This window comes from Onychostoma macrolepis, chromosome 01 (assembly GCF_012432095.1).
Source record: "Onychostoma macrolepis isolate SWU-2019 chromosome 01, ASM1243209v1, whole genome shotgun sequence".
Lineage (NCBI taxonomy): Eukaryota > Metazoa > Chordata > Actinopteri > Cypriniformes > Cyprinidae > Onychostoma > Onychostoma macrolepis.
The window spans coordinates 17,481,052-17,493,241 of record NC_081155.1 but is presented as its reverse complement, the minus strand read 5'-3'; the positions used below and the strand labels follow the sequence as shown (position 1 = coordinate 17,493,241).

Sequence of the window (12,190 nt, the reverse complement as noted above, 5' to 3'; positions counted from 1 at the left end):
CCCTGTTTCATAGCGGTCATATCTCCCTGACTGATGCATTCATGAAATAAAGGCAATTTAATAAACTCCCAAAAATGGAGAAAAAATTCAACTGAAAGCCCATCGATCCCAGGGGATTTACCTTTTCTCATTTTATGTAGAGCTTGCTTGATTTCATCAACTGATGAAGGAGAATCACAAATTTGACTATACTCTAAATCAATAACTTTAATATGGTGTTTAACTAAATCAATAAATTTTTCTGAAATATTATAGTTGAAATTAGAGGTATAAAGATTGCTATAGAAATTTGCAACAAAATTTTATATTACGTTTTGATCTTTGGAAATGACTCCCCTGAGTGAATTTCTTGAAGAAAGATAAGATCAGCTGCCCTTCTTTTACAAAATAAAAAAATAGCTCAAATCTCGAACATTCAATGTTACAATAGACAAAGATTTGAACTTGTACTCCATAAAGGCCAATTCACACCGCACAGACAAACGCCAACAAACTAGTCTGTTGGAGTTTGTTGGATCAGTGTGTTAACCCTGTTGGCGTTGGTTGGCGTTAATTGGTTGGAGTTTGTTTTGACCCGACTGAACATGCTTATAAATATAGGATCATCCATTTTCTCCCCAGTCAGTGCGAGTTGTTGGGTGTCTGTCGGAGATCGCAAATTGTGCAGCACATACACACAAACTTGTTGTCAACGCTTCCCAGCGATTTTTATTACTAAAATAAAAGATAGATACTAGATCGCTACATTACATTCCCCAGCAAAGAGGTGATAAAATCGCTGTTTTTGAAGTAATGTTATAGAGGCAGATGTAGGTACACACAACTGTCATCTCTCTCTCTCGATCGATAATTAATTGAAATGCATACTATAATTCATTCAAAAAAACGTGGTCTTACCGCACTATTTCATCTCTGTATCTGATTTGAAGCAGGCAGAATGCTAGTGCTAACTAGCCATAACTGACGAAAATAACCGTTATGTTTACCCTTCCGTTCAGCTGCAAAGAGCAATACAAGTTTTAACTTGTCTATAACTTGGCAAATGACCAATTAACCATGGAATAAGCGGGATAATCAACGCCAGGCGGTTCTTGCCTCTGATTCTTGCCATTGACATTCATTGCACAAGCAATGAACTTTTCTATATATCAGCATATGTGTTCGAGGCCCAATCACAATGTGCTATTAGTTTTATACAACAGTGCATAGCAACACGGTGTTTCATTCCGTGAATGAATAATTGTTTGAACGAATCGAGTGAGCCAGTGAATCAGCGGTCCAATTAGATGTGCTGCGTCCCAATGTGCCTATACTCTTAAAGTATGTACTCTTTTGGTGAAGAAAAAGTACACACTTTTTGAGTGTGTAGTAGAGGAGTAGGCAAGCTTTGGGACATAACATGTCACACAACTGCGTCTTTAACGGACCGCTCTGTCGCATTAGTTAGACGCACCCTGTCACTGTAAACTGGCCTGTCAATCATCTTGTCACAGTTAACATCCTCCACATAGAGAAAAGAAGTAGCTCATTGATCTGCCAGTCGCGGGTCTTTCATGCGGAGAACTCTGCTCATATTTTCTGCATAATGATGCATTTAAAAGTTAACGATCAAATGGATGTTTATAAAAGTTCACATTGCTGTTTCAGATGAATTATAACACGGATAACTATATATATATATATATATATATATATATATATATATATATATATATATATATATATATATATATATATATATAATTTTTTTTTGCAGGTTAAATGTTGATTATTAGTAACTCAAACCCCTTTTGTAAACCTCTAACGGTGGATCGTGCGCATCCGCCACGTTTGTAGTTTTTCTAATGCGTTTTATTCATGTTTGTAGTTCTGGACCGAATCTTTCGCCAAAGCGCAATGGATTGTGGGCAATTTTAGCCATTAGAGTGTGCACGGATCCACACTTCAAAAATCAACCTGAAATAGTAGACCATCCGGGGACTTTTGGCATACTCTTTTCAACATACTTTGCTTTGGGACACACTTATTGTAATCTCACATACTATTTAGGATGGAACGGGACGCAGGGATGGTCTCACTTGTTTTGTTTCTATTGATCATCCGTTTTGAACGAATCGTTTGATATGAGTGATTCAGTAAGTTATTTATTAAAACAGGGAGTTGCTGCCACCTACTGGCAGTTTTTTGTCATATTTATTTATCCATGACAGACCTAAATCAGCCAGGGTGACTGCACAAAAACACATTCAGCAAAATATTGTTTAATTATCAATATTGACCAAAATTCCTCTAGTTCAGGCCCCAGAAGGAAAAACAAAAACAAAAAACAACCAAAAAAAAACCTTATAAATAATAGTTAATTTAATAAGGCAAATTTTTCATTAAATAGAAACCTTATTAGAAATAGAAATGGAACCCCCCTCCCCTTATATATATTTTGAAAGGCTTTTTTTCTTTCTCTAAATTTATGTCATACATTTTATTTCTGAAAAGATAAAAATGTATTTTCTTTTTTCTGGCTGTTGACAGTTTTATGAATAACCTTTCATTCATGTATGTAAACAAAATGAAACAAGAATTTTTAACTGGCTTTATCCAATGATCATTTTTATTTTCTGGAAATGTATGCTAATTTTCATATTTATTTACATTAAGATTTAATAAAACTTCTAATGCAAAATAAATAATGCAATTCCCTAATAAAATCAACTGGGAGTATGGCAAAACCTTTTATTTATTTATTTATTTATTTTTGTTTTATTTATTTATTTTTATCCTATTCACCTGGGATGTCTTGCCTTAAAAGAAACTTACAGAAATCAATTATAAATGTATTTATTATTGCAAGACAACCATTTTTTTTAATGTATTTTATTTTATTTCACTTTATTTTAATCTAACCAAAGAAGCCTACTGACTGCAATGTTGTTGCACATCTGACATTAAACCTTGACTTGACCTGATCAATGAAGTTAAGCATAACCTCACCAAATCAACAGTGGCTCAGAAGATATTCATTAATACTCTTAAATACTTTACGAAGTTGTGGAACTTTCATTAGCTAAATGCATCTTGAATAAGTTGTAAATGTATACATTTATTTCCACCTAATTAAAAAAGAAAAAGAAAAATGTTCACAGAATTTTGTGTTTACCATATAAACAGCTTTGATGTTCAAGGCTAAGGCCAATAATGAGTAGCCTTCATATTTACATTACAAAGAGAAAAACAAACTGCTGTATATTCTGTATTCTTTATTGATCTAGTATTTTTATTACAATTTTATGCAGTTTAACATGTTGATGCCAAAGACTTACATGAATTTGCTTTAAATGTCATTTACATCATGAGATTGCTTTACCTTTACCTGCTTAACATTTATAAAGTGCATGGAGTATGAATAAATAATAGTTGTAATTCCAGTATTCTACCTTTTGTCCCTTTAAATTAAACTGCGCAATGTCAAGCAGACCAATGATTTGCAAAAGCTTATTAATTGTAAACATAAACAGAATATTACAATAAATACAAATAAATAACAACAATACAATTTCATTGTACACTATGGAAGAATTAAAATATCACATTTAGGAACAATTTATAGAGAGCCTGTTTGTCTAGCAATACAGGCATAATAAAATAAATAATTTATAAAAGAAGCATTAACATAGTATTTTCATTACTACAAAAGAGGCAGTATTGAATTGCATACTGAATATGCAAAATCCATGGTTTTTATGTTTTCATTGGTGTTCAGTCCTGTGTTTGTCAAATATCTCTGAACTCTCTAGAAGAGGCTGTTTCGAGTTGTGTACTGTACATTGTACGACCGTCTTCTGTGCCAACGTCTCCTGATTGCTGCACAGCAACCACACAACAAACACTAAACACATAAACAGAGAAAGTGAGAGTTAGCATCATGGAAGGGAATTTTATAGAGCTGCACATGCACAATTATATACCACATTTAAAAGGCAGATCTATATCTGTTATTACCATATGAATAACATGTCTGTTGTCATTAATCGCTTCACTACCAATGCACATATTTGATATTCAGTCATCATAATACTTACGCAAAGGAGAATCCAGCAAGGTACGAGCCCAATGACAATAGCGCAGGGGACAATGATAGCCACAATCCATGCTACGTTTGTACCGTTGTTTGAGATTGTAGTGTTCATGGTGGTTGGAACTGGTGTGGTAAAAACCTTGAAAAGGGTACTGACCAAGTAACCAGCAGCCGAGTTGCTGTCATGTTGCGAGAAAACAAACATAACATTGGCCTCGATCACGGTGAGATCATCCCTGTGGAGAGATTAAAACGTACAATGAGAAACAAAAGGAAATATCTAAAAATGATCTTACCATTCATTTGCCTATGTATCAGAAAAGAGTTTTATTTAGACAATTCTTCTCAAAGTAAAAAGCAGTGGATCTGAACTCACTTGAATTCGGCAGGAATGAGCAGATTAACTGAGGGGTCTTTTAGGATCTTGATCACCTGCAGAGAGCATCAATTAAAAAAAACAATAGGTTAATGATTCAAATAGGGCAATTTCAGGACAACAATATCCAAGCCTCTCCAACTCACCAAGTCATTTATCTTCTTTTGGATTACTTGATAGGTTTCATTCCTTTTCAATTCTGTCAGTGATACTTTGTTGATTTCAAATGTAAAGATGAGTGCGTAGGCTGTGTCATTAATTCCTATAAAATATATGACAAACATAATTAGTTGTGACTATATATGGGTCATGGTATTTCATTATTCATTTTCTTTATGCATAATTATTGACTGTTTGCATATAAATGTTATATTCACAACTAAAATGGAGCATAAAAATAGAGCAAAACTCACCCAAATAAATGACATTATCCACGGTCACAGGGTCACTCACGCTTACTGTTCTGACGGTTTGTTTAGTTGTGAGATTTGAAGCCAGCATAGATTTAACCACGTCTAGAACACTCTTCTCACTTGGTCTTGGGCCCAGTGTGATAAACTCGAGACGAATCTTAATAATTGCCCTCCTAGTCCTGCATAAAAACATGATAAATAATTGAAATATAAACAAAGAAAATTAAAACAACTAGCTTTAAAAAAAAAAAAAAAAAAAAATCATTCATTGGTCTTACAAGATCGGTGGTGAGGTTGTTGTCAGACTGCTCGCTGTAAAATAAATTAATAATTAATGAAGGAGAATTAGACTTCCAGTTACAGCATTTGGTGTTTTTGAAGCAAGACATATAAAACATGACTTAAAAACTTTAAAAAAAATGGAAGTTTAACATTTGATTGTCAGTTTGGCCATATAAACTGTGGGGGAACAGATGGTTGACAGTGCAGCAGGTGTGGATATGGTAATACCTTCGGCAAGTTGGAGAAGTTGCTGAACAAAGATGCTCGGTTGCGTGATGTCACTTGGTGAGAAAACATACTCTACGTTGGCCTGAATCACAGTGGAATTACCCCTGTGGGGAGATTAAAATGTACAATGAGAAACTAAAGGCAATAGCTAAAAATTATTTTTTAGTCACAAGCCATGTACTCATGTACAAAAACTTCCCAACTAACACCAACGAAGAGTCATCAGGACATATTTGCTCAAATCAAAGTAAAAAGTGAGTCAGAACTTACGTGAAATCAGCTGCTTGGAACTTAATGAGAGGAGCTGAGGAGTTACTGAGGAGGATCTTGCCCAGCTGAAGAAATGAGATTAATTTGTTTACAAATATGTTGAGGTTAATGTGGTAAATGAGAGAGAGAGAGAAAGAGAAAGAGAAAGAGAGAGAGAAGATGGAGAAAAAAGTGTTTGTACTTTACTGAAATGTCTCCAACTCACCAATGAGTTTATAGAGTCTTGTATTACCAGGTGGGTGCCATTCCTGAGTTCAAGTTTCCCAGACATGGTTATATTGCTGATTTCAAATCCAAAGTTGAGAGCATAGGCTGTCTCATTTATTTCTTAAAAATATATAATAAAATGAATTAGTTGTGTGGTTATATGTGGGTGGTGAAATTTCACTAATGCATTCCTTAATATTATTTATTTGTTAATTTAACTTCTAGGCTATAAAAGCTACAGATCTACAACATTCAAATTTTAATAACATATTCAGAACAAAAAGAAGCAAAGCCAGGAGAGAAAAACTCACTCGTATATGTGACATTGGCAAAGTTCACAGAATCACTCAGGTCTTGTGTTGTGGTGTCTTGTTTAGTTGTGAGACGTGTTTTCAGCATATTGTTGACCACCTCAAGAACCTTATCTGGATTTGGCAGGGGGCCCAGTGTGACGAACACGAGGCGAATGGATATAAGTGCTCTGCCACGCCTACAAAGACAATAAATAATATACATAAACATAGGAAATGAAAATAAAAGTAAAGAAAAAAGTCAATTTCAGACTGAAATCACTGCTCTTACACTATCGGTGGAGTAGTTATCAGAGTACTGGTTGTTGTTAAGACTGTAAAAGAAAGTAATGATTAATGGAGGAAGCTTGCAGTTTCAACATTTGCAATCCATTGTCAGTTTTGACAAACCTGTTGGTGAACGAAGCTCATTTAGGAAGCTGACTGGTTGTATGGCATCTCCATCCTGGAAAGTGTATTCCATCCTGCCATCAATTAGGTTTGATGTGCTTCTGCAGGAAAAACAGAATATATCTGTTAAGGATCTATATGTGCAAAGATGTTTTTTTTTTTTTTTTCATTTTTGAGTAAATGCACTTAATAATGTAAAATGTGAGTACATATCATATACATATACATATACAAGTCTGTTTGCATCTTACATGAAGTTGGTCGATTTGGGATTAAGAGTTGTTGTTCCAGGTTCATTCAGAAGAGTGTTCAGCTGCAAAAGAAAAATCAAACATTCATGAAACTCTGGAGAATAATTATATTGGACCTAAAAACTTGTAATCAGTTAATGCTGTATGCTTACCGCATTATTGACGACACCCTGAGCTTGTAGATATGTGCCGTTTCTTAGCTCAGGATCTTTTGACATGCTGATATTACTCATATTAAATTTAAAAATGACAGCATAGGAGGTTGTCGTGATCTCTGTTTGGATATAAAAGTTTTTTTTGTTGTTGTTTTTTTTTTCATTTGGTCAAAATTTGACACTTTAATATTTCAAAAGCTTTTCAGGTGAAGATGATGAAACTTACTCTCATAGGTGACATTCACCACCTTCACTGATGCATTCAGCTGTGACTCTCTGGAATTGCGGAGAGTGTTGATAGTGCTGAGGACCAGATCTTCACTGGGGACTGGAGATGAGGAGCTGAATACCAGCTTGCTTATGACGACTGCTGAACCAGATCTGTAAATAAAACCCTGTTTGTTTAATGTGCATCAAATGCTTGTAGTAAAAAAATACTTCTCCATTTTTGACTGCTCTCAAAATTGAAAACCAACACTTACATGAGGTTTGAAGGAGTCATGGAAAAACTGATTGTTATTTCTGGTAGCACTGTTGTAGTGGTTGGCAGGCGTAGCTCATTTAGGAAGCTGACTGGTTGTATGGCTTCTCCATCCTGGAAGGTGTAGTCCATCCTGCCATCAATCTGGTTTGAAGTGCTCCTACAGGACAAATAAGAGATATCTGTAAGGGACTTTAATCCACATCTTCAAAAAGTTTTAATGCAATTTATTTCTTCAGTAATTCTTATTTTCCGTGGCTTCCAAGCTAAAATGTGAGGACACATGAAATAAAGATTGGGAAGTGAGTTTGCATCTTACGTGAAGTTGGAGGACTTGGATTTGAAAACTTGCTTGCCAGGTTCATTCAGAAGAGTGTTCAGCTGCAGAAAAAAAATATCAAACCATCCATCAGCTTCTTGTGAAGACTGGCATTGGACTAAAACCTTTTCATACTGTTCATTTTTTAATGTTTACCGCATTATTGCTGGTATCCTGCAATTGCGGGTAGGTCTTGTCTCTGAGTTCAGGGTCCTCTGGCACGCTAATGTTAACCAGGGTAAATGTAAAGACCACAGCGTAGGAGGTTTCTGAGATTTCTGTGTGGAAAGGAAATCATAATTAATTTTTTGGTCAAAGCTTTCCATTCATAATTGTTTGTCTGATTCCCATTCAAAAGCTTTACAACTTCATAGGATGACACTTACTCTCATAGGTGACATTCACCACCTTCACTGATTCATTCAGCTGTGACTCTCTGGAATTACGGAGAGTTTTGATAGCGCTGAGGACCAGAGCTTCACTGGGGACTGGAGATGAGGAGTTGAACACCAGCTTGCTTATGACGACTGCTGAAGCAGATCTGTAAATAAAACCCACGTTTTTTAATGTGCATCAGATGTTTGGAATAAAATTACATCTCCATTTTTAATTGTTCTCAGAACAGAAAAACAAAACTTACATGAGGTTTGAGGGAGTCACAGAGACACCGGTTGTTGTTTCTGGAAACACTGTTGTAGTGGTTGGCAGGCGTAGCTCATTTAGGAAGCTGACTGGTTGTATGGCTTCTCCATCCTGGAAGGTGTAGTCCATCCTGCAATCAATCTGGTTTGAAGTGCTCCTACAGGACAAATAAGAGATATCTGTAAGGGACTTTAATCCACATCTTCAAAAAGTTTTAATGCAATTTATTTCTTCAGTAATTCTTATTTTCCGTGGCTTCCAAGCTAAAATGTGAAATAAAGATTGGGAAGTGAGTTTGCATCTTACGTGAAGTTGGAGGGCTTGGATTTGAAAACTTGCTTGCCAGGTTCATTCAGAAGAGTGTTCAGCTGCAGAAAAAAAATATCAAACCATCCATCAGCTTCTTGTGAAGACTGGCATTGGACTAAAACCTTTTCATACTGTTCATTTTTAATGTTTACCGCATTATTGCTGGTATCCTGCAATTGCGGGTAGGTCTTGTCTCTGAGTTCAGGGTCCTCTGGCACGCTAATGTTAACCAGGGTAAATGTAAAGATCACAGCATAGGAGGTTTCTGAGATTTCTGTGTGGAAAGGAAATCATAATTAATTTTTGGTCAAAGCTTTCCATTCATAATTGTTTGTCTGATTCCCATTCAAAAGCTTTACAACTTCATAGGATGACACTTACTCTGATAGATGACATTCACCACCTTCACTGATTCATTCAGCTGTGACTCTCTGGAATTACGGAGAGTGTTGATAGCGCTGAGGACCAGATCTTCACTGGGGACTGGAGATGAGGAGTTGAACACCAGCTTGCTTATGACGACTGCTGAAGCAGATCTATAAATAAAACCCACGTTTTTTAATGTGCATCAGATGTTTGGAATAAAATTACATCTCCATTTTTAATTGTTCTCAAAACAGAAAACCAAAACTTACATGAGGTTTGAGGAGTCACAGAGACACCGGTTGTTGTTTCTGGAAACACTGTTGTAGTGGTTGGCAGGCGTAGTTCATTTAGGAAGCTGACTGGTTGTATGGCATCTCCATCCTGGAAGGTGTAGTCCATCCTGCCATCAATCTGGTTTGAAGTGCTCCTACAGGACAAATAAGAGATATCTGTAAGGGACTTTAATCCACATCTTCAAAAAGTTTTAATGCAATTTATTTCTTCAGTAATTCTTATTTTCCGTGGCTTCCAAGCTAAAATGTGAAATAAAGATTGGGAAGTGAGTTTGCATCTTACGTGAAGTTGGAGGGCTTGGATTTGAAAACTTGCTTGCCAGGTTCATTCAGAAGAGTGTTCAGCTGCAGAAAAAAAATATCAAACCATCCATCAGCTTCTTGTGAAGACTGGCATTGGACTAAAACCTTTTCATACTGTTCATTTTTTAATGTTTACCGCATTATTGCTGGTATCCTGCAATTGCGGGTAGGTCTTGTCTCTGAGTTCAGGGTCCTCTGGCACGCTAATGTTAACCAGGGTAAATGTAAAGACCACAGCGTAGGAGGTTTCTGAGATTTCTGTGTGGAAAAGAAATCATAATTAATTTTTTGGTCAAAGCTTTCCATTCATAATTGTTTGTCTGATTCCCATTCAAAAGCTTTACAACTTCATAGGATGACACTTACTCTCATAGGTGACATTCACCACCTTCACTGATTCATTCAGCTGTGACTCTCTGGAATTACGGAGAGTTTTGATAGCGCTGAGGACCCGATCTTCACTGGGGACTGGAGATGAGGAGTTGAACACCAGCTTGCTTATGACGACTGCTGAAGCAGATCTGTAAATAAAACCCACGTTTTTTTAATGTGCACCAAATGTTTGGAATAAAATTACATCTCCATTTTTAATTGTTCTCAAAACAGAAAAACAAAACTTACATGAGGGTTGAGGGAGTCACAGAGACACCGTTTGTTGTTTCTGGAAACACTGTTGTAGTAGTTGGCAGACGTTGCTGATTTAGGAAGCTGACTGGTTGTATGGCATCTCCATCCTGGAAGATGTATTCCATCCTGCCATCAATCTGGTTTGAAGTTCTTCTACAGAGGTAACAGAAGATATCTGTAAGGGACTTTAATCCACATCTTCAAAAAAGCTTTTATATTTATTTATTTTATTTTTATTTTTTTGTCAATTCTTATTTCCCATGGCTTCCAAGCTAAAATGTACGGACACATGAAATAAATATTGTGATGCGAGTTTGCATCTTACGTGAAGTTGGAGGACTTGGGTTCAAAAACTTCCTTGCCAGGTTCATTCAGAAGAGTGTTCAGCTGCAGGAAAAAAATAAAAAAATTTAAAAAAATCAAGCCATTCATCAACCTCTAGTGAAGATTTACACTGGTACCAAACTTTGCTAATGGGTTAATGCTGCTTTCTTACCGCATTATTGACGACATCTTGCACTTGCACATAACTGCTATTTCTTAGCTCAGGATCCTCAGGCATGCTGATATTATTCAAAATAATATTAAAGATTACAGCATAGGAAGTTTCAGAGATTTCTGTTTGGAAAGAAATATCCAGTTTCAATCAGTTAAAGTTTGACAGTTTTCACTGGTTGAAACTTTAATAATTTAAATGATTTCATTCATAATGAAGAAACTTACTCTGATAGGTTAAACTGACAATCTTCAGTGATTTATTGAGTTGGGACTCTCTAGATTTAAAAAGAGTACGAATAGCAACTAGGACCAAATTTTCAGTGGGTAGGGATGACAAGGATGAGAATATCAATTTGGTTGTGACTGTTGCTGCACCAGACACATTTGTTGGCAATGTTTTGGGTATGTTTGAAGTTTCTGGTTGCAAACTTGAAGTACTTTGAAGTGTTACAAATGAATCTGCTTTTGTTGTATTGTTGAGAGGTGTAGTATTGCTAGTAAGAGTTTCAGCTGGTGTTGTTTTTATGGATGTGTGACCTGGAATTGTAGATGCTGGTGATGTTGACGTATTTGTGTTTGCACCTGATGTTATTGGAACTACTGGAAATACTGCTATATCAGTGAGACCTGTAATAATTCCAGTGGTAGTTGTTAATGCAGTTGTAGTTTCTGAATCCATGTTTGGGCTTGAAGTTGTTTTGGTTGAAAGTGCAAGTGTGGCTGGAGCAGAAGATGTACTGGTAAAAGCTATAGTTGTTTTTAAAAGATCTCCTGTTGTCACTTGAAATGCAGTTGTTGTTTGAGCTGCAGTTGAGCTTGGAATGGTGGCTGTTGTTGTGCTTGGAGACGTGGGCAAAGTTGTTGAAGTAATAGGTGTGGTTTCTGTACCCACAACTGTGGTTGTGGGAATTTCAGTAATTGACAATACTGTAATTGCTGATGTTGTTACAGGTGCAGTTGTTTCTGAAGACGTGGGCAAAGTTGTTGAAGTAAAAGTTGTGGATTCAGAAGTTACAGCTGTTGATGTTGTTGGATCGCTCATTATTGTAGATGTGGTTGATGAGGCTGTAGTCGTGCTTTCTGCTGTTGTACTCTCTGAAGTTGTAGGCATTGTTGTTGAAGTAAGAATTGTGGATTCAGAAGTTACAGCTGTTGATGTTGTTGCATCGCTCGTTGTTGTAGATGTGGTTGATGAGGCTGTAGTCGTGCTTTCTGCTGTTGTAGTCTCTGAAGTTGTAGGCATTGTTGTTGAAGTAAGAGTGTGGATTCAGAAGTTACAGCTGTTGATGTTGTTGGATCACTCGTTGTTGTAAATGTGGTTGATGAGGCTGTAGTTGTGGTTTCCGCTGTTGTACTCTCTGAAGTTGTAGGCATTGTTGTTGAAGTAAGAGTCGTGG

At 36.3% G+C, this 12,190-nt stretch overlaps 1 protein-coding gene across 1 annotated transcript; it reads right to left on the bottom strand.

The window, feature by feature from the left end:
• Nucleotides 1-3,239: 3,239 nt before the first annotated feature.
• LOC131539143 (mucin-2) lies at nt 3,240-12,136 on the bottom strand. Its single transcript, XM_058773494.1, has 31 exons — nt 11,019-12,136; nt 10,792-10,913; nt 10,621-10,682; nt 10,290-10,448; nt 10,035-10,189; nt 9,805-9,926; nt 9,649-9,710; nt 9,338-9,499; nt 9,088-9,242; nt 8,859-8,980; nt 8,704-8,765; nt 8,396-8,554; nt 8,142-8,296; nt 7,912-8,033; nt 7,756-7,817; nt 7,438-7,596; nt 7,182-7,336; nt 6,953-7,074; nt 6,801-6,862; nt 6,550-6,650; nt 6,431-6,473; nt 6,160-6,338; nt 5,847-5,968; nt 5,642-5,706; nt 5,372-5,475; nt 5,140-5,173; nt 4,862-5,040; nt 4,595-4,710; nt 4,449-4,504; nt 4,077-4,308; nt 3,240-3,883 (listed from the first exon to the last, which is right to left on the bottom strand). Exons 1-31 carry the CDS (start codon nt 12,034-12,036, stop codon nt 3,788-3,790), a joined length of 4,524 nt encoding a protein of 1,507 aa, XP_058629477.1. The 5' UTR covers nt 12,037-12,136; the 3' UTR covers nt 3,240-3,787.
• Between the last annotated feature and the right edge of the window lie 54 nt (nt 12,137-12,190).

Bases quoted from the DNA above. Each gene is read 5' to 3' on its own strand.
- LOC131539143 (XM_058773494.1), bottom strand. From the start codon at position 12,036: ATGCCTACAACTTCAGAGACTACAACAGCAGAAAGCACGACTACAGCC. The intron at 10,683-10,791 runs GTAAGAAAGCAG...TTTTTCCTGCAG, and splicing joins AAGATGTCGTCAATAATGCG to CTGAACACTCTTCTGAATGA. The intron at 9,927-10,034 runs GTAAGTGTCATC...TTTTCCACACAG, and splicing joins GGTGAATGTCACCTATGAGA to AAATCTCAGAAACCTCCTAC.